The 17,679-nt window shown below is 55.4% G+C and overlaps 4 protein-coding genes across 4 annotated transcripts; 2 read left to right on the top strand and 2 right to left on the bottom strand.

Moving 5' to 3' along the window:
- Nucleotides 1-199: 199 nt before the first annotated feature.
- Nucleotides 200-2,813, bottom strand: E0L32_005720 (uncharacterized protein; the record flags this gene model as incomplete). The annotated part of the gene is made up of 9 exons (XM_031140273.1): nt 200-817; nt 884-1,023; nt 1,094-1,445; nt 1,498-1,828; nt 1,894-1,973; nt 2,035-2,149; nt 2,214-2,319; nt 2,373-2,521; nt 2,779-2,813. 9 exons carry the CDS (start codon nt 2,811-2,813, stop codon nt 200-202), a joined length of 1,926 nt encoding a protein of 641 aa, XP_030995487.1.
- A 1,770-nt stretch (nt 2,814-4,583) lies between these two features.
- E0L32_005719 (uncharacterized protein) lies at nt 4,584-5,945 on the top strand (the record flags this gene model as incomplete). The annotated part of the gene is made up of 1 exon (XM_031140272.1): nt 4,584-5,945. The coding sequence occupies one exon, from the start codon at nt 4,584-4,586 to the stop codon at nt 5,943-5,945; it is 1,362 nt and encodes a 453-aa protein (XP_030995486.1).
- A 196-nt stretch (nt 5,946-6,141) lies between these two features.
- Nucleotides 6,142-7,471, bottom strand: E0L32_005718 (uncharacterized protein; the record flags this gene model as incomplete). Its single annotated transcript, XM_031140271.1, has 4 exons — nt 6,142-6,193; nt 6,256-6,446; nt 6,508-7,137; nt 7,199-7,471. The coding sequence occupies 4 exons, from the start codon at nt 7,469-7,471 to the stop codon at nt 6,142-6,144; spliced, it is 1,146 nt and encodes a 381-aa protein (XP_030995485.1).
- A 3,924-nt stretch (nt 7,472-11,395) lies between these two features.
- E0L32_005717 (uncharacterized protein) lies at nt 11,396-12,857 on the top strand (the record flags this gene model as incomplete). The annotated part of the gene is made up of 4 exons (XM_031140270.1): nt 11,396-11,426; nt 11,489-11,612; nt 11,662-12,224; nt 12,292-12,857. The coding sequence occupies 4 exons, from the start codon at nt 11,396-11,398 to the stop codon at nt 12,855-12,857; spliced, it is 1,284 nt and encodes a 427-aa protein (XP_030995484.1).
- Nucleotides 12,858-17,679: the final 4,822 nt, after the last annotated feature.

The raw sequence follows: 17,679 nt of genomic DNA, 5'->3' as shown, positions 1-17,679 counted from the left end.
AGTGGGATAATCCGACAGCACGGGGGGACTGTACGCTGATAGTAATGGGCAAATTGATAACTCGGGCAGCGAGCAAAGCTCACCGAATCTAACAGCCAGCTGGAAATCTTCCATAATTACAATCAAAGTGAAGTGCTATCGCCACATGTTGATGACTTGGAAGTTTGTATTCATGGCCGTAGATCTGATACAGATGATGTTACAACTGGCTCCAAAACGTCGTAGGATCGCCCGTCTGGTAACCCGCCTGCCCCGACTCGCCCAGCAGCCAGGACCAGTCCATCGGGAACACCGGCTGGGCAGCCCCATCCCCGTTCCCGGTCTGGTCATCCAGACCCCACCACGGCTGAGCCATGTGCATCAAGCCCGCAGCCGCAGCCGTCCCGTCGTCGACGCCGGCCCCTTGCCCAGGCACGACTGCTGTCGCCGCCGCCGCCGCCGCTTCGCCGGGCACACCACCCCTCAGCGCCGCGCCCAGACCGCCAGGCGGGACAGACGACGACGAAGGCAGTGTAGCGGCGGCGGCGCCAGGGCCGCCGATGTCCATCGCGTCGAGCCGGGGCGACGACACGGCCGACGAGGGCTCCGTCTCGCCGCCGACCCTGTACTCGAGCAGCGCCTCGTCGCGCGCCATGTGCGCCGCCGACCGGGCGCCGCGGCGGTGGCGCTCGATCTTGGCCCAGCGGAAGTCGCGGAAGTCGTACTCGGCCGGGTCCTGGCCGACGAGCTGGTACTCGCTGTAAAAGGCGGCAAAGTCGCGCTGGTCGAGCAGGTGGGTGCAGTCGCAGCGCAGGAGGCGGTGCGCGGCCTCGGCGTGCTGGGAAAATTGTGGTCAGAAAATCTTGACGACGGGTCCCGTGGGAGAAGATTGGATGTTTCTTACCAGCTGTTTGACGAGTTCAGAACGATCTGCTATGTCGCGGATGACGCTGAGGAGGTGAGGTATCGCCTCCATCAAGTGTGGCGCCTTGGGATCGACCGTCGGGTCTATCTCGGCCAGGCGTCGCGGTTCGAACAGAAGGACTATTTTAAGGCACAGAAGGTCAGATTATACACGTGCTTGACTAGGAGTGCATTGGCTGGGATTACTCACTCTCCAACGCGACATATGCTTGCACTCCCATCTGAGGATCAAAATTGATGCCAGCTTTCAAGCCTTCTGATATGAGGCCTGCCACAGGTAGAGCGTGTGAGATCCTGCTCCGCCGCACCTGAGGTATACGGTCCGCAAGCGAGGGGTCGCGTTGATACACCTGCAGGGCAGCCTTGCCAGCCACGATGTAGAGATTGTGTCGCAAGACATGCAGGAGCAAGAATGTGATCAGACGGTCGCGATGGAGGAACAGATTGGCAGCGTTGCAGTGGAAACGCTTCGGCAGGGCGGTAATGACATTTTCGATGCCGGCCTCGACAGCCTCAAGCTCAGTCACGAGTTGCTCAACTGTCTGCTCTCCATGGGAGGCGCGGAAACGCAAAATGGAGGCCTTGGCGACGCACCGCTGCAGTCCGCAGGAGGTACGCCGACATGTCGAGGTTGTCGGCGTTGTTGTTCACGGCGTGAGCAGAATCGTAATAGAGCGGTTCCGTTTCAACAATCTCGTTGTTCAAGAATTTGGCCTGGTCGCAAGGGAGCTGCAGCCGGTAGGCATTTTCATCGACAGTATGGTATCCGTATCGCCCGCCATCCACAATGGTGTCGATATAAAAGGTCGCCCAAGCCACTCGCCGAAGAGCTTCGGCGGAAAGAAGTGGCGATAGGCGCAAACTGGATGCGAGATTTGGTGCATAGGTACGGTCAAACGTTTGCAGGGACATCATCTGCATCATTCTGGCCCGTAGGTGAGTAACTTATGTAATTCAAACAGGTTTCCTTGAGAATGGCATCAAACCTACCTCGTACACTCGGCCCCCAGGAGCCATGCCGATGCAAAGTGGCCACGGTTGAGATCATACTGCTGTGCAAGGAGGAGGGTCTAACATGAGGTCAGTCACCAACCTCAGCAGACAGCCTTCTTGATGGAGAAGGAGGCATACCATCAGCTGGATCACCCCAAAGCCTTGGTGAATCCGCGGAAGGACCTTCTCCATCGCAGCATCTACCCATGCATCCGCTCTCTCCAAATTCTCTGGCGTTGGGTCTGCAGCGAATCTAAGCATGGGGAGTATGACTTAGCATATCAGCTCCAATGCTTCCCGACAGGGTCCTTACTTACCTAACAGCGCTTCCAATCATCACCAGGGTCAGCTCCCTGGGTGCCTTGCCCTTGGATAGGAGGCGCGTGAACTGGAGTTGGTGGATGAAAGCAAAGTAACCAAAGTCTAAGCCAAATTAGTGATCGGGTCCCGATGCTGAGGCGTGATCCGAGACATACGATGCACAGATGAGAAGTACAGCTGTATCAGCTCTTCTAGCTCCTTTCCTGTTGGTATCTGTCCTAGAGAAGGGGAGCGGTCCAAGGGCACAGCCTGCTGTCTCAAGAGTGATGCCCTTGGTGTATCAGGATCTGAGCCAGTGGTGTGGCTAAAGTTGCTAGCAGACAAGGGTGAATGAGATATTATCGTCGGAGTCGTCGGCGGAGAGGCTGCCGCCGCGAACCCATCGCCCTGGAACCTAACATTCTTCTGCATTCGAGTGCATCGGATTCCCAGGTTGGTACACCTGGTGCAGGCATCGCGTACTTCGCCCACACACTTCAGCTGTACGGCTCCGCAAGATAATTAGATCAACAGGACGTAGACCTCGGGGTCTAGAGAGTCATTTCTCCCATAACCACATACCTTTTTCTCTTTGCAGGCATCACATGCTGTGGCATTGGGTCTACGGGGAACTCTGGGCGATCTCTTGTCATCCGGACCTGGCCACTCGCAAGTCCGTTGGCCTTTATTACATTGGCCGCAGACTGGTTTTTCCTCGTCACATTTGACCTTTGATAATGGTATGTTGTTAGCTCCTGAACATCACAAGCAGGCCATGGGTAGGTTCTGAGCATACCTTTCTGTGCCTGCACGTGCGGCAACCCGTCCGAGTCCGGTGGATCACGGTCCTCGAAGACCGAGGCGACGCACTCTCCATTCTCTCCTTAGAACCGACGAGACTAAATTAACCCACACGTTCTCAGCTGGGATTCGGCATCGTTGAGTTTGCAGACAGCGGGGTGTGTCAAGGTGAGATCCGGAGTTGGAGCGGCCTAGGAGGGCTCGCTCGGCTCAGGTATTAGTGAACTGGTACGCATGACTCGGCAGGGATTGAGCAAAGCACGGCGAGGCGTCAGGTATTTATTCAGCATTTTTTTCGGTCACAGAACTACTACCAAACTGGAGTGTTTTCAAGACTCTAGAAAAGCCTGGAGCGGGTCTAATTTTCCCCAAGTTGATCTAGCAGATCTCCCCGCACGGTTTCCATTGGCAAGTGTGTCCCGAGAACTGCACGAACTACTCGGTAGCATGGGAGCAATCGGCATCCAAGTGGTGAGAACCACATTCTTGGGACCACTTGCATCACATGTCATCTAATTTAGATGAAGACCCTGGAGACAAGCCTAGCACAATGGACCTCGCTCGGTACGGCCCCGTCTCGCTCGGAGCGGCCTGCCCACGGATCCGCTCAAGCCGGGGGAGGGTCTGGAGGCCGTAGAAAGATCGGGCGGGCTACTGGTCGGTGCCACGTTCTGATGTCCGGGGTTACTCCTCAAGTGGGCGTCTGAATAGTTGTATCATGTCTACCCTCGAATGCGTCATCAAGGCAGACACGAAGAACGTGTTCACCATGACCGCAGACTATGCCCAGAAGCTGTTCCTCCAGGGCATGTGGGACGGTAGATCATTCAACTGTAGGTTTGTTGACATGAAATACAGCGACGCATCCAAGAATATGGCACCGACGGACATCCTCGAGAGCCTGACGAACACATTCTGGGACACTTTGATGGAAGTTCATCAGGAGCTACCTCAATCTTAACAATCAATACTTGTCACATCCTTGCCCTGGAACTCGGAAGGGTTATCCTACTGCCTTGATGGATAGTAAAGTACTTCTATCAGCAGTCCGTCAACTAATCTAACCATCACTTGCTCCTGTGGCTAAAACCCATCGACAGATCCCGGCCGCGTCAAGTCATGAACGCAAACTGTGAAGAAATAAAGAATAGCCGCAGCTTCAGTCTGTTCTGGGATTGGGAGAAAAGCACGACTGCGACAGGCTATCGGGTGTGGTTGACATTTGGCCCTACATTCTTAGGTAGGCGACATGGGAGATTCCCTTGCATGCAATTGCGCTCCCTACTTCGTCTCAACTCCTCACTATTCATCTGAACTTATCATTAAAAAGATTAAAATTCTTAATTTGAGCTTCATGACAAACATCCATGGAACGTTGAATGCTGACCCAGGAGTTGGAACATTCAAGTGTCCAAAGTGTACCTGGTTCTCCACTGGGAGACCGCCTAGCTGTGCCCCTAACATTTGCCCTCGCCCACTGCTCAGCTCTACCAACAAGCCGTAATTTCTTATCGTTATCAGCGACAGACATGCCCACCTTATCGGCAGAAAAAAAATCTCAAGGCCAATCAACCCCGACGGTATCGATGCGCATACGCCGAAACTCACCTAAAACGCATATTCTGTTCTCTGCCAATTCCCTCTTCGACGACAGCTCCCCCTACGCCCAGACTCAGCACGCAAAAGAGATGGGGTCCTCGCGCGGCACCTCCTCGGGGGGCGGCTTCAAAGTCGGCAACAAGATCCAGCGGCAGAACCTGTTCGTCAAGCAGAAGAAGCACGCCGACAAGACCCGCCGCGAGGAGCGCTACCGGAGGAAGAAGGAAGAGGACCAGGACCCGGAGCTCCGCGCGGAGCGGCTGGCGCGGAACCAGCCCGCGAGCATCGACAAGAAGAGGATATGGGACGACGTCGACGACGACAGCCTGGGCACGGTGGTGGACGTCGCGCAGCTGAAGCGGCGGCGCCTGGAGGAGGAGGAGGCCAAGGCCCTGGCCGAGGCGGAGAAGGACGGCGAGGGTGACCAGGACGACGAGGAAGACGACGACGAGGTAGACAGCATGCTCGGCTCCGACGACGAGGAGGACGAGGAGGCACAGCAGGAGCGCCTGGAGCGGATCAGGGCCAAGCGCGCCCAGCGCAAGCCCAGCCTCGCGCCCTCGACGACCAGCACCAACCTCGACCTGACCCCGTCCTCGCTCGCCCTCAAGTTCCCCATGCTCTTCTCCGACGAGCCGCCGCGCATGCCCAAGGTCCTCGTCACCACCTCGCTCAACTCGACCCTCCACCGCGAGGCGCACCTCTTCTGCACCCTCTTCCCCAACAGCCACTACGTGCCGCGCTCCGCCCACCGCTACGGCCACAAGTACTCGCTGCGCGAGATCGCCAGGTTCGCCGCCAACCGCGACTACACGGCCCTGCTCGTCCTCAAGGAGGACCAGAAGCGGCCCACGGGCCTGACCCTCGTCCACCTGCCCGAGGGGCCCTCGTTCCACTTCAGCATCTCCAACTGGCTCGAGGGCAAGAAGCTGCCCGGCCACGGCAACCCGACCAACCACTACCCGGAGCTGCTGCTCAACAACTTCCGCACGCCGCTCGGCCTGCTGACGGCCAAGCTGTTCCAGACCCTCTTCCCGCCGCAGCCCGAGGTGCAGGGCCGCCAGGTCGTCACCATCCACAACCAGCGCGACTACCTGTTCGTCAGGAGGCACCGGTACGTCTTCCGCGAGAAGCGCACGACCGAGAAGAGCGCGACCAACGCAGAGGGCAAGGAGATCAAGGGTCTCGAGGACGTCCGGGCGGGTCTGCAGGAGCTCGGGCCGAGGATGACGCTCAAGTTGAGGCGAGTAGACAAGGGCATTGGTAGGGCGGGCAGCGAAGGGGAGGATAAGCTGCCTTGGGAGTGGAAGGCCAAGATGGAGAAGAAGAGGACCAGGTTCAATCTTTAGAACCTTTCAAGTATCTTTTTTAGCGTTTTCAAATTGTTTTTTATTTATTTATTGCTCTAGACCTTGAGAAGCAATATGAGATGATGCCCCCCTTAACCGACCGTGGTTTTCTACATGTTTACCAAACAAGTCTACATTGAACGCCAAACGTTTCCCCTTCGTTGAACCCCCTGAAAAAAAGGCCCAGATATATCAATTATTTGTTCGGCTGGCCCCTGGCCTTCTCCTTAAGCATCACAATGGAGTAACTAGAGGTTGGTCAGCTACATTCTCCCGGTTCTGGGAACTGAATGGGTTGTTATCAACTTACGCGATAATGCCGCCAAGGGCAATGAAGACACCGAGAACAGACTTGTCACCGATGGCACGGCCAGAAGTCATCCATCCCAGGGCAACGATCGTGCAGGTCTTGACATGACCGACGACAGTGCTGGAAACAGGGCCAGTCTGAGCGATGATGAAGAATTGCGAGATGTTGATCAGGGAAGCGAAAAGACCAGACTAGAGTTCTTCATGTCAGCAGTCTGCGCAAAACAAGGGCGTTTCCGCGTCTCAAGCCTACCATAAGAATCATGATCCAGCGGCTGACGGCAACCTCGGTCCACACGGGGAAAGTGTCGACAAAGGGAATGACGTAGAGAAGCATGAAGGCGGAAACGGGCGCCTGGTTGAAGAGGAGCTGCATGCTCGACATTTGCAGCTTGCGGTGGTAGCTCGCAATCCAAACGGTGTACAGAGACGAGGCGAAGATGCCGGTGAAGGCGAAAATGACCCCGAGGCCAGAGGTGGTCTTCACGTTGGCGTCGTCGGTGGGAAGAGAGTCGTAGTACGAGACAATGCCCACACCAGCACAGGCGGGGACGAGAGCGAGAATGGCGTTCATGGGCAGAGTCGACCGGTAGAGAACAAAGTTCATGGCAGCGACACAGGGCGTCAGCAGGATGCGGGCAACCTGGTAGAAGGTGACCGAGGAGAACGCCAGCGACAGGTTGGGCAGGATGACGTTCAGGGCCATGGCCACGGAGAGCGGCAGGATGTCGCGGATGCCGGCTCTCCGGGGAGCGAAGAAGGCGAACTGCGGGCGCGACAGGACGAACAGGGTGAGCCAGGTAATGGTGAAATGGAAGGCGGCAAACGTCAGCTGGGCCAGCTTGAGCGAGGGATCCGAGAAGATGGCCTTGTTGGTGAAAACCTGTGAATGCTTGTCAGCGGAGGCATTCCGGGAGAGATGCTATGACTACAGGATCCCTTACAATGCCAATGGTGGCCAAGGTGTTGATGACCATCCAGATCAACGCCGACAGAAACGAGTTCTTGGGCGGCTGCGGCTTCTCGGTCTCCTGGGGCAGGAGGGTCTTGTCCTCGCTCTCATCTCCCATCTCCATCTCCTCGGGGGTCTTGCTCTTCATGCCATCCTCGGTGTGGTCGAGCTTGGCGAGCCTCTCATTCTCGTCGTAGGCGCCAGCCTCGGTGGAAGAGGAGGCAATCGAGGCCGCCCTTTCCGTGCGGTGGTCTGCAGCAGCCATTGTCGTTTGTACGCGTCGCGAGTCGGGATGCGAACAGTGGATTAAAACAGTAGTAGAGGGAGTAGGGAATACTCGAGGGGAGAAGTCGGTACGAAAGAAGAAGAAAACGTCAAGAGCCGCTGTCGCGATACCTCAACCAGGCGAGTTGGACACAAGGTCGGGAGGGATAAGCGACAAGGATGGCCGTCAGAGAATAGAAGGGAAAGAAGGGTGCGTCAGCTGGGGTTGTAATAATATCCAGAGGATCGGCTCGTTTAAGTGCCCCAAGTACCCCCCGTGTCAGCGAACTTTTTTGGTGGTACGAGGGAAGCGCTAGACCTCCTGGGAAAGTATCAGTCAGCCCTTCAATAAAATGGAGGGTAGAGCGGGGAATGCAAGGCAGCGAGATTGTCGATGCTGTATGCAGTAGGCGCAAGTACACAGGGGGATTGTTCGGATGGAAATCAGGAAGGGTTGGTGGCAGTACTTTGAGGCAAGGTAGACGGAGTAGGTAGCCCTTCAAGCCCTTGAGCTGAATCCCCCCCAAAAGAACAACGGTTAGGCCGATACGGTCTTTGGATCTAGAGCATCAACAGCGAATACGGTACCTCGACAGGCAAGTACTTTGTGGAGCCCTGCCTCTTTAGTCTGCCCTTCCAGGATTCATTCCATGCGGACCGCACTGAAAAAGCCGCCACGCCAAAAAAGCCAGCGACATTCCAATTAAACAACGGCACGGAACCCGACGCGTCTTGGTGCAGGCGCACAGAACGCCAAGCGGTTATCTCCAGACACGCAATGAGTTGGAATGGCTAGAATGGGTCTGTCGAAGTCTTGCATTGGTTGATATATCAAAGGCCACTCGGCCGGCAGATCGCTGTCATGGAGTGTCGCCCAGGGAGGTCTGGTTTCAGTCGTGGTCCCCCAATCCCCGCCTTGGCCGTGGCCGGATGCGACGGCACTTACACGGCCAAGGCCTCACAATGCTCTCCCCACCGCCACACTGCCTATGACATGCGACAAGCAGTTTGAGATTGCGAGGTGTATCACAATGTGGCAGTGAAGCTCTCTAGATATTCATCAAACAAGAGAGAAACGACCTGGGGTCGACTTGCACGAAGGAGGCCATGTTGCATCCCTCCTTGGCCGGACCGTGCCCCCTGGCCTCTATCATTTCTCCCTATCCTCGCTCCTTTCTCGGGTCTCAGGCTCGAGTGTGTAAAAGGCTGGCTGTAAGACAGATTCGGACACAAGTGGCGCTGTCTGGCGGACAAGTCAACGCTGTGTGACTTGTGGTAATGAGCCAGCTGAACTCTATCTCGCATTTGGACAGACAGACGAAAAACTGGCAACGCCACGCCAAGCCAGTTGTGTCGTTGGCAATGCAGCCAGTTCATATGGGTTTCACCGTTGCAGCGCATGTTTGAATGATGCTCTGTCCGTATTGAATTCTCTTGTGGCATCACGTACTACTCCGTAGCTGTTCGTCGAGCCCATCATAGCATCACAGAGCCTCGTACTCCGTAATGAGCCCTGAGGGGTGGGACATCACCGTAGCATCTCGCATGTCAAAAGAGAAAATGGTGGTCTGACGCCAGCAGGAACGACAAAGATTGGCCATCACTCGCACAATCTCCATTGATCCTCGTATGGACGCTCGGCAGCGCCCGCCAAGCCCACCCTTTAATGGCGATCTCCAGTCAGCCTAATACCCTGTGATTGGACCCTACGGAGAAATATCCCAGCCCATATCATGCTCCGTAATGGAGAAAGGCAAGGATGTGTTTGGCTGATCTGATGCACAAAGTGGTGTACAAGTACAGTTCAGGTCCAAAAACGGTGATCTCGAATGGAAAAAGGGGGCCAAGTTTGACAGGTAGCAGGCAATAAGGTAGCCAATTGAAGCTTCTGACAGACCTATCTGGGCCTACTTACGAAGTAAGCTGAAGGTCTGAAACTTAAAGGGCAGGGCACTTGAGCTGTGTAGTTGGGTATCACTCGGGTTTCTTCTCTTCACCCAGTGTTAACATGCGACAAGGCCGCTCACGATCATTCCAGATAGAAGTACCAGTATTGGCCATGGATAATTTCAGCCGTGACTGTCAGCGTGTATTGACCTTTGATCGTGTCGGCCTGCCTTCTCAACGCCTCAATCACCTGAAATCGTGAAACTCTTCGTCACCCCCACCGTTATCACGTATCAGTTGCGCCCAGACATGCCTTGATGGTGTCCTTCCCCTGAGGCTGGAAATTGGCTTTTTGGGGGCTAGAACTCGGAAGAGAAGACAGCATCTGTTTGGTGGTGATAACGGGCCCCCATCTAGAATGGGAAAAAGAAAAGATTACCTGCTTACTAGACCATCAATAGTGTTGCACCCAAAGGAAATGACTGCGCCGTGGGTGGATGATTCGCAGGCAGATCGCGTCTGTAGGCGCAGCCTAGCCAGCTCCCTAGAAAGGCCTTATGGGGGCGACCGCTGCTGGTGCCAAAAGGGATGCCATCGTCGACACGCTACCTTGCGCGGTGGTCGCATTTGCGGCTGCAAAAATTTTCCTCCTTTGAGCAAGCGGCCGCAAAGGTATGCGGATCTCAGGGGTTGCGTCCTCATTCCGGCATTTCTATTTTCTCCTAGGTAGAATCTAGACCAAGGCGCCACGATGTTTTTTTTTTTTTTTTTTTCGAGATGTAGCAAAGTGCTCTTCAAGACTACCTAACCTAAGGTACCTTAGGTAGGTACCGTTTTTCGCAGCCTTTACGATAGGCATCAAAGGAGTTCCTTTCCGACGTCAGAGATTTTTGGTTTGATGGTTCCATGATTTCATGTGTTTGCTGGTAATGCAACCACACAAGACCCCTACTCGAGCTCGTACCTGGTCTACGGGAGTGATATAAATAAGCCGCGCTAAACTAACGCTCGTGTTAATTGAAATGGTGCGGCACCCTGCTGCAGTCATCAGAGTCAGCCAGCCAGGACCAGCCAGCCTACGGTCTCGTCAGGCGGTCTGCTGCGCACCATCACTACGAGGACCGTGCCTTTTAGACCCTGGTTCGTGTTGAATTGAATTTTTTCCCTGGGCCTTACGGAGTACCTACATGGCTGTCACATCCCCTCTTTGGTAGGATACCCCTGGTTGATCTCTGCCCTTTGGCTTTCGGTGGACCCGAACTCGTCGGTCACATCAGGTGTGATTACCGAGTAACAGTACGGAGACGGGCAGACAACAGCAGAGGAAGGGACAAGATCCATCAGTTGGCATCATGTTACTGCAGTGGATTGCCGTGTCAAGTCGCGTTGTCTTCTGCAGGTCAACTCGAATCATCAAGTTTAGTCCGTAATGTAGGCATTCTGCATCGGGGTGAGGGAGGGGGGAATAATGGATCAACACCCTCAAAGACCCTCACATCCACCGACCGCTTGTCTGGTCTGGCTGCAGATTTCTACAAGTACTTGTAAAAGAGCCTTGTTTATTATTAATAAGAGAGCCAAACCTGTTGATCCTGGCAAGCTGAATGCCACATCCGCCCAGCCTGGTACCTCTAACTTGGTAGTAGCCTGTACCACCTCCATCTCGCCAGAAAATCCAGAGGGCATTTGCGCAGGTGTGCGATAAGCTTAGTGCCCCTCTTTCCCTCCGAGCTAGGACAACCCACCACCTCCTCCCAAGACTTCCCAAGCCAAGGGAGAGACACCGTCTTCGTCCTCCACACCAAAGTTTTGACACTTGTCCCCTCGTCGCGTCTTTTCCAATTACCATTTCTCTCTGGAAGAAAAGGACAAAACCTCTAGATTTTTCAATACCCATAGGTCAGTTGTTCCTGAGCTGCTCGGCAACTTGATCCAGAGACCAGCTGACTGACCATTGTCAACCTCTTTTGCGGTCCAGATCTCCTGCGATCCCTCCTATACCGCCTTTTCTCTTCTCTCAGCCTTCACATCTGCAACCATGGGTAGCACTTCTGCCGACGGCAACCAGGGTAATTGGCTCTCTCCCGATCCCTACGTCGCAATTGAGACTGACAATGCTGCTTTGACACAGGTGCCCGCAACTTCTTTGAGGACTTCGGTGTCTGGCAAGATGCCCCTGTCTTGACCGGCAGCACCAAGTTCGAGCCTCTGCCCGATGTTAAGAACATCATGATCACCGGCGGTGCTGGTTTCATGTGCGTATATCACATAGGTTCACAAGGCATAGAAAGTGCGACTTTGCAGGGCCGGTGTTCTAACATTCAAGTGCAGTGCCTGCTGGCTGGTTCGACACCTGACCATCACCTACCCCCACGCCTACAACATTGTCTCGTTCGACAAGCTTGACTACTGCGCGTCCCTCAACAACACCCGCGCTCTCAACGACAAGCGCAACTTCAGCTTCTACCACGGAGACATCACCAACCCCCGCGAGGTTCTTGACTGCCTCGAGCGGTACAACATTGATACCATCTTCCACTTTGCCGCGCAGTCCCACGTCGACCTGAGCTTCGGTAACTCGTACGGCTTCACCCACACCAACGTCTACGGCACCCACGTCCTTCTCGAGAGTGCCAAGAAGGTTGGTATCAAGCGCTTCATCCACATCTCCACCGACGAGGTCTACGGTGAGGTCAAGGACGACGACGATGACCTCCTCGAGAGCTCCATCCTCGCCCCGACCAACCCCTACGCCGCCAGCAAGGCCGCCGCCGAGATGTTGGTCCACTCTTACCAGAAGAGCTTCAAGCTCCCTGTCATTGTCGTTCGCAGCAACAACGTCTATGGCCCCCACCAATACCCCGAGAGTAAGTCGCACCGCACAGTATTGCCCACCTGGCCTCAAAGGGGCGATTCATATTAATGGCGTTGCAGAGATCATTCCCAAGTTCTCATGCCTGCTGAACCGCAAGCAACCCGTTGTCCTGCACGGCGACGGCAGCCCTACCCGCCGCTACCTCTTCGCCGGTGATGCCGCCGATGCCTTCGACACCATCCTGCACAAGGGTGAGATCGGCCAGGTCTACAACGTCGGATCCTACGACGAGATCTCCAACCTCCAGCTGTGCAGCAAGCTGCTGACCGAGGTTGGCATCCCTCATGACAGCCAGGAGGAGTTCAACAAGTGGGTCAAGTACACCCACGACCGTCCCTTCAACGACCACCGTTACGCCGTCGACGGCACCAAGCTGCGCCAGCTTGGTTGGGACCAGAAGACCAGCTTCGAGCAGGGCCTCAAGATCACCGTCGAGTGGTACCGCAAGTTTGGTGAGAAGTGGTGGGGCGACATCAGCAAGGTCCTCAGCCCCTTCCCCATCGTTGCTGGCAAGGACGTCATGTCCGACAAGGAGCCTGTCACCGACACTCCCCAGCCTGTCGAGGGCAACAAGAAGAGGAAGGTCGAGATCGTCAACGGTATTGCTCAGGCCATCGCCGCCTAGATGCCGATTCAGTAGAGATTCTCTGCATATAATTGCGCTCATCTTGCCTTAAAAAAGGAGTTTGGTCAATATGTGCGTCATGGCACACGGGTCTTTTGATGTTGTTGTTTTTGTTTTCGCTACCTGGTCCGGGAAAAAGATGAGAGGTGATGAGGCACGACCAGGTTGGCAATGGAGAGGGTACATTGGGCGAGGGCAGTCCATGTTGCGGTGACTGCGGATTGCCATGGCCGTCCACATCACGAAGACTTGACTCTTTGCGCGGGACGAACCCATTTAGACGAGAACTAGATTTTTTGACGGAAATGCCCTATAATTTGATGAATGACTGTTCCTACCTTCTACCCACTGGATCTGACTCGTCGTCACGCTGGTTTTCCTGTCCGCACTCTCGAAGGCTGCGGGTCCAGCCGCGATACGCAACCGCGGGTTCGGGCTCGATCTCACTCTAACATTCCCGGGAATCCGGTTGGAAAACCGGATATTCATTCCTCCCTAAGTAAGGGAATGTTGAAGAGACCTCGCTTACAATACGGAAGCTTGAGAAGAGGCAGGTGCATGCAGTTGCCGACACGGTGCCTACCTTGGACTTTGAAACCATGAAAGGCATCCGCTACATGGACTCAAGGAGTTTCTTTTGGAGTAGCCTGAAATCATCAAATGCTCCTGAAGTGAGCAGCAGGCTCCTTCATCCTCTCCGCGGCATAATTGCGTACAGTTCTCCTCTCGTCAGCCCCACGAGTCATGAACCCAAATAGCCAACTGATCACAAGACAGTACATCGTGAGATTCCTCTATACGAGCTGCTTTCCGAGGCACCGGGATAGACACATGTAATCAACGATATAAGATCAATGCCTGTCCGCTCCGGCATTATGCCCGATCAGGTGAAGATCCGAAAAGTGTCGTCAAATGGTCATTTATGACAACGTTGGCAACTTAGTCATGCAGAGCCGCAACACCACTGCCTTGACTCGCGGGCAGGTTCTGCCAGCGACGCGTTACGGGGTGTTCACTTTTACGATATGAGAAAATGCATATCAGGTTTTTCTTCGGGGGGCTGGGATTCTTTCTTGGCCATGAGTTTGCTCCTAGTCAGCAACATGGCGATGGATCTATCTGGGCATGGAGAACCTCGCGGAGACGGGATGTGATATCATCTCACAAGTGGGCCCGCGCTGTCGGCGCCGTTCAAGAACCAATCATCGTCGGAAACTTGGTGCCTTGAGAAGATTGCCATTGGCCATGAGATGAAGCTCGATGCTTGGCTCGACGGCGATCGAGACATATGAGAGAAGCTGCCGAGGGAAACGGCTGGACGCGCCTCGCGAGATCCTCGAACTGGGTTAAATGGTGTACCTCCTCCACCAAGTGATGGCCATATTACTCGACGGGCTGCTAACAGAAGGACTCGACTATCCATCCAGCCCATCGGTTTTAGGTAGTGGGACAGCCCTTCCTAGTTCCATAACAAGGACGTGGCAAGGATGTCCATTGTTCACATCGAGGTATCTCGTGATGGACTTCTGTCAACTATTCTGACCTCCGCTTGATTCATACTGGGAGGAGGGCTTTTCTTCGAGGCGGATCTTCCGTCGGGGACCCGGTGAGGTGGTGCTCGCAACGGCTTGGTCTCGGGCCCTCACGGTTGTAGCCATGCTTCTGGGATTCTTTCTTGAAGATGAGACTAGAGGAAGGCAAACGATACCCATTCTCTCCACTTGCATGTCTCAAAGCATAGTGGGAAATGGGCTGATTGCCAACACCGCGAAGGGGATGCAGTGATAAAAATCTGGAAAGGTTCAGTAGTGTCTCGGTTGCTTTCGTGGAGCCGTCTCTCCGACCCGGCCCAGTCTGCCTGCCCGGCCGAGGGATATGCTATTCTGCAGGAAAGAGGAATGGATATTTGTGTATTCGGCAGCTTCGGGTCACGTAGCCGACGACTGAAGTTGTGGGTTTGTCGCGATGGAGTCTAGCCAGGACAATCTGCTTCTTGACAGAGACGACTTTTGACATCTATCTACCCAGCACACTTAGACCCTCGTGAGAAACCTCAGATTGATTCTTCTTTTCAAAGACTCGAGAAGGTCCTGTCGCTGGATACCGAACCCCACCTGGCCTCCACATCCGATCGATCTCCCTTGGCCAGATCCGCGCGGTTCAAACATCTTCAACGCCTTTTTACCCAGGCCCACGGTTGTGGGCAAGCCATGCCTCGCGTAGTTCAAGCCTCGTTCTTCCTTGATAGAACAGTGGAAGCTTGGAGCAGGAATGGAACATCGCCACATTCGGCGATTCTCCGGTCACGACACGCGGGAAGACTGAGTGACGGCCGTTGGACCCGCGGTCTGCTATGGGTACTCAGGCAAGTAGGGCAAACCTTAAATTGCTTTGGCAGCTGGGCAGGTAGGTAGCCCTCCCACCCGACGATCCCTCGTCCCGTTGATCTTTGGGGGGGCCGGCCGGGACTTGGCGGGTCAATTTCAGTTGCAGAACAAGGGGCTCATGATTCAGGGACGGACGGGGGACCGCTTTTACGTTCTTTGTATTGTACTTGTAGATCCGTACGACCTTTGTTTGCCAGGTACCGAGGGCGTCGATCGTGATCCGTGGGCCTTTTGGCGGCGTAAAACCAACCTCGGCCAGGGGCCCAAGAGGACCGCTGCGAGATTTCGCCATGCATTGTTTCGCTGGCGATGCCAGGCCCTGTGGGTTGCAATCTCATAAGTGGGGAGGGGAATTGGGGAACATGCCTTCGTCATACATCGTCAGACAGCACATCTACTCCGTACGTACCTCGTAGCCCGCATCAGTCGACGGGTCGGGAGACCAATGGCGGGCATCACTGAGACTCGTTCATTCTGCAGCGGAGGAAGCACTTGGCTTGTCTCGCCACGAGCAAAAGGAGACACGGGCGTGGTGTGTGCTTCTTTGGGACTAATAACTAATAAGCGATGCACGATGGCACAGCTGGGCAAGCTAACAGAGATCCTCCAGGGCGCCGCCCCGGGGCACGTCTACCCGCATGACGGGATCGTTTGCCTGATGCGTCCAACTGGTCGGGGAGCCAGGTCCCTTATGCAAGGTTGCAGTGCTAAGGCGAGATGCGCTGCTGCATGCCTGCGCAAGCGAAACCCATGCCTCGGCGCCGGTGCGGTGCGTTGTCACCCCTGTGGCTGCTATTGCTTCTCTTGCAGTAGGTAGTTTTTGGTGAGCTGCACTGTGATGGAAGAAGTGCATCATCTTGGAGAACCAGCTGCAGCTCTGATAGATGTCACAACGCAGGCACCCGTCCGTCCGGGCAAAGATGCAGAGACATCCAAACCCAATTTGTCGGAGCGTTTGGCCCCCTCCGCGGGCCAGATAAGGGTCCCGACTCGCCTGGGCTACTCCGTAACTTGGCTCTCTCAGGGGGGGTGTCGGTTCCACCAGCTGCTGGGAAGATGCGTCCGTGCTTGCAGAGTGTGTGGGCTGCCCAGGTGGTCTTTCGTCCCAACCTGAGATCTCCTTAGCGCTGCCCCGCCTGTAGCGCTCCTGCAAAACGTCCCTAGACCGAACCGGGGAAGCCGCTTGCCAGCATGCGAGCCAGTAGGACCAGAGTCGCAGAGCTTCCGCTCCATGGACCTCATGGAATCCATGTGTCGAGCAGAGAGCCAGAGTCCCCCATCCATGCAGCATCCACTGTGCCCACAAGCCCACTGAAGAAGGGGGGACTCTGAGGAAGCAGGGCTTCTTATTGTATTGTACATGCGTGTACGGAGTATGCATGCATACGCATATACAAGTAGATCCAGAGGGAAAGGTGGACAAGTTTGGGCGGGCGGGTTCCGTAGCAGACAGGAGACACTAGGTAGGTAGCCTACCTAGGTAGCACGTTGCTTTTGGCGCCGCCAGGTCCGAGTGTGCCTCGAGGTCTCTTCATGGGACACGGCTTTCTGGGCCATGAATCCCAAGGCCCGTTCCCTTGGCGCGGCGAGACCGCGACGAGAGTTAACTACTTGTACCTGAGTTGGTTGAAAGACGAAGAGGACGAGGTACTTTCGTGACCACGGCGCGCGCAGGCCCACATGTACCGTCCTGAGCTCCCTCCGCCTCCGGGCTCTGACTTCTGGCCTGGCTGTGGCGGGCTCCAGCCCGACCGAGTCTCTTCTGTACTTGGATCCTAGGTGTGGATTCTTGGGCGTCACCCAGTCAGTTGTCCATTGTTCGCCCGCCTCGCCCCCCCCCCCCCCCTACAAGTAGTTACAAGTAGTTACTTGCGAAGCGGAAAGGCGACCAACACTAACACCTGCACTAAGGAACTGACTTGACAATGCTCGAGTAAGCCAAACCATGTCAACCTTGTCATTGCCAACCCGTCGGACCACCTCCATCGACGCTGGCGACCGCACTAGTCCCGGGAAGGCCCACGGCCTGGTATTAATTCGCTGCCTCTCCCAGGCTCGCCTCCGCATCGGCGTCGGTGTCGCCAGGGTTCCTGAGCACCGTTCGCGCCCTTGTCTACCTACCTTACCACGCACGCTCTTCCCACCTAGCGGTCCTGCCCTGGTCTCTTTTATCAGGCGATGATTCCTCCTGCGCAAGTGTGATAAACCCCCCGTCCCCCCGTCACCGAGCTCCCACACCATTGCAGAGGGCAGTGTCGAGCAACAGCTGTGTTGGATAAGGCCGAGCGGCGGACGAAGCGTTCGCGATTCCACTTTCAGGACACCGCCACCACTAAGCCGGACGAGGGTAGCTGGAGCTTTGTGTTTGCGCCGGCGCCAATCGTTGGTGCTTTCAGGAGCTTGTCGGAACCCCCAAACACCGCCGCGCGAGTCTC

This window comes from Thyridium curvatum (genome assembly GCF_004353045.1).
Source record: "Thyridium curvatum strain D216 chromosome Unknown NODE_31_length_406039_cov_82.875441, whole genome shotgun sequence".
NCBI classification, from domain to species: Eukaryota; Fungi; Ascomycota; class Sordariomycetes; order Thyridiales; family Thyridiaceae; genus Thyridium; species Thyridium curvatum.
This window is presented reverse-complemented; position numbering and strand designations above follow the sequence as displayed.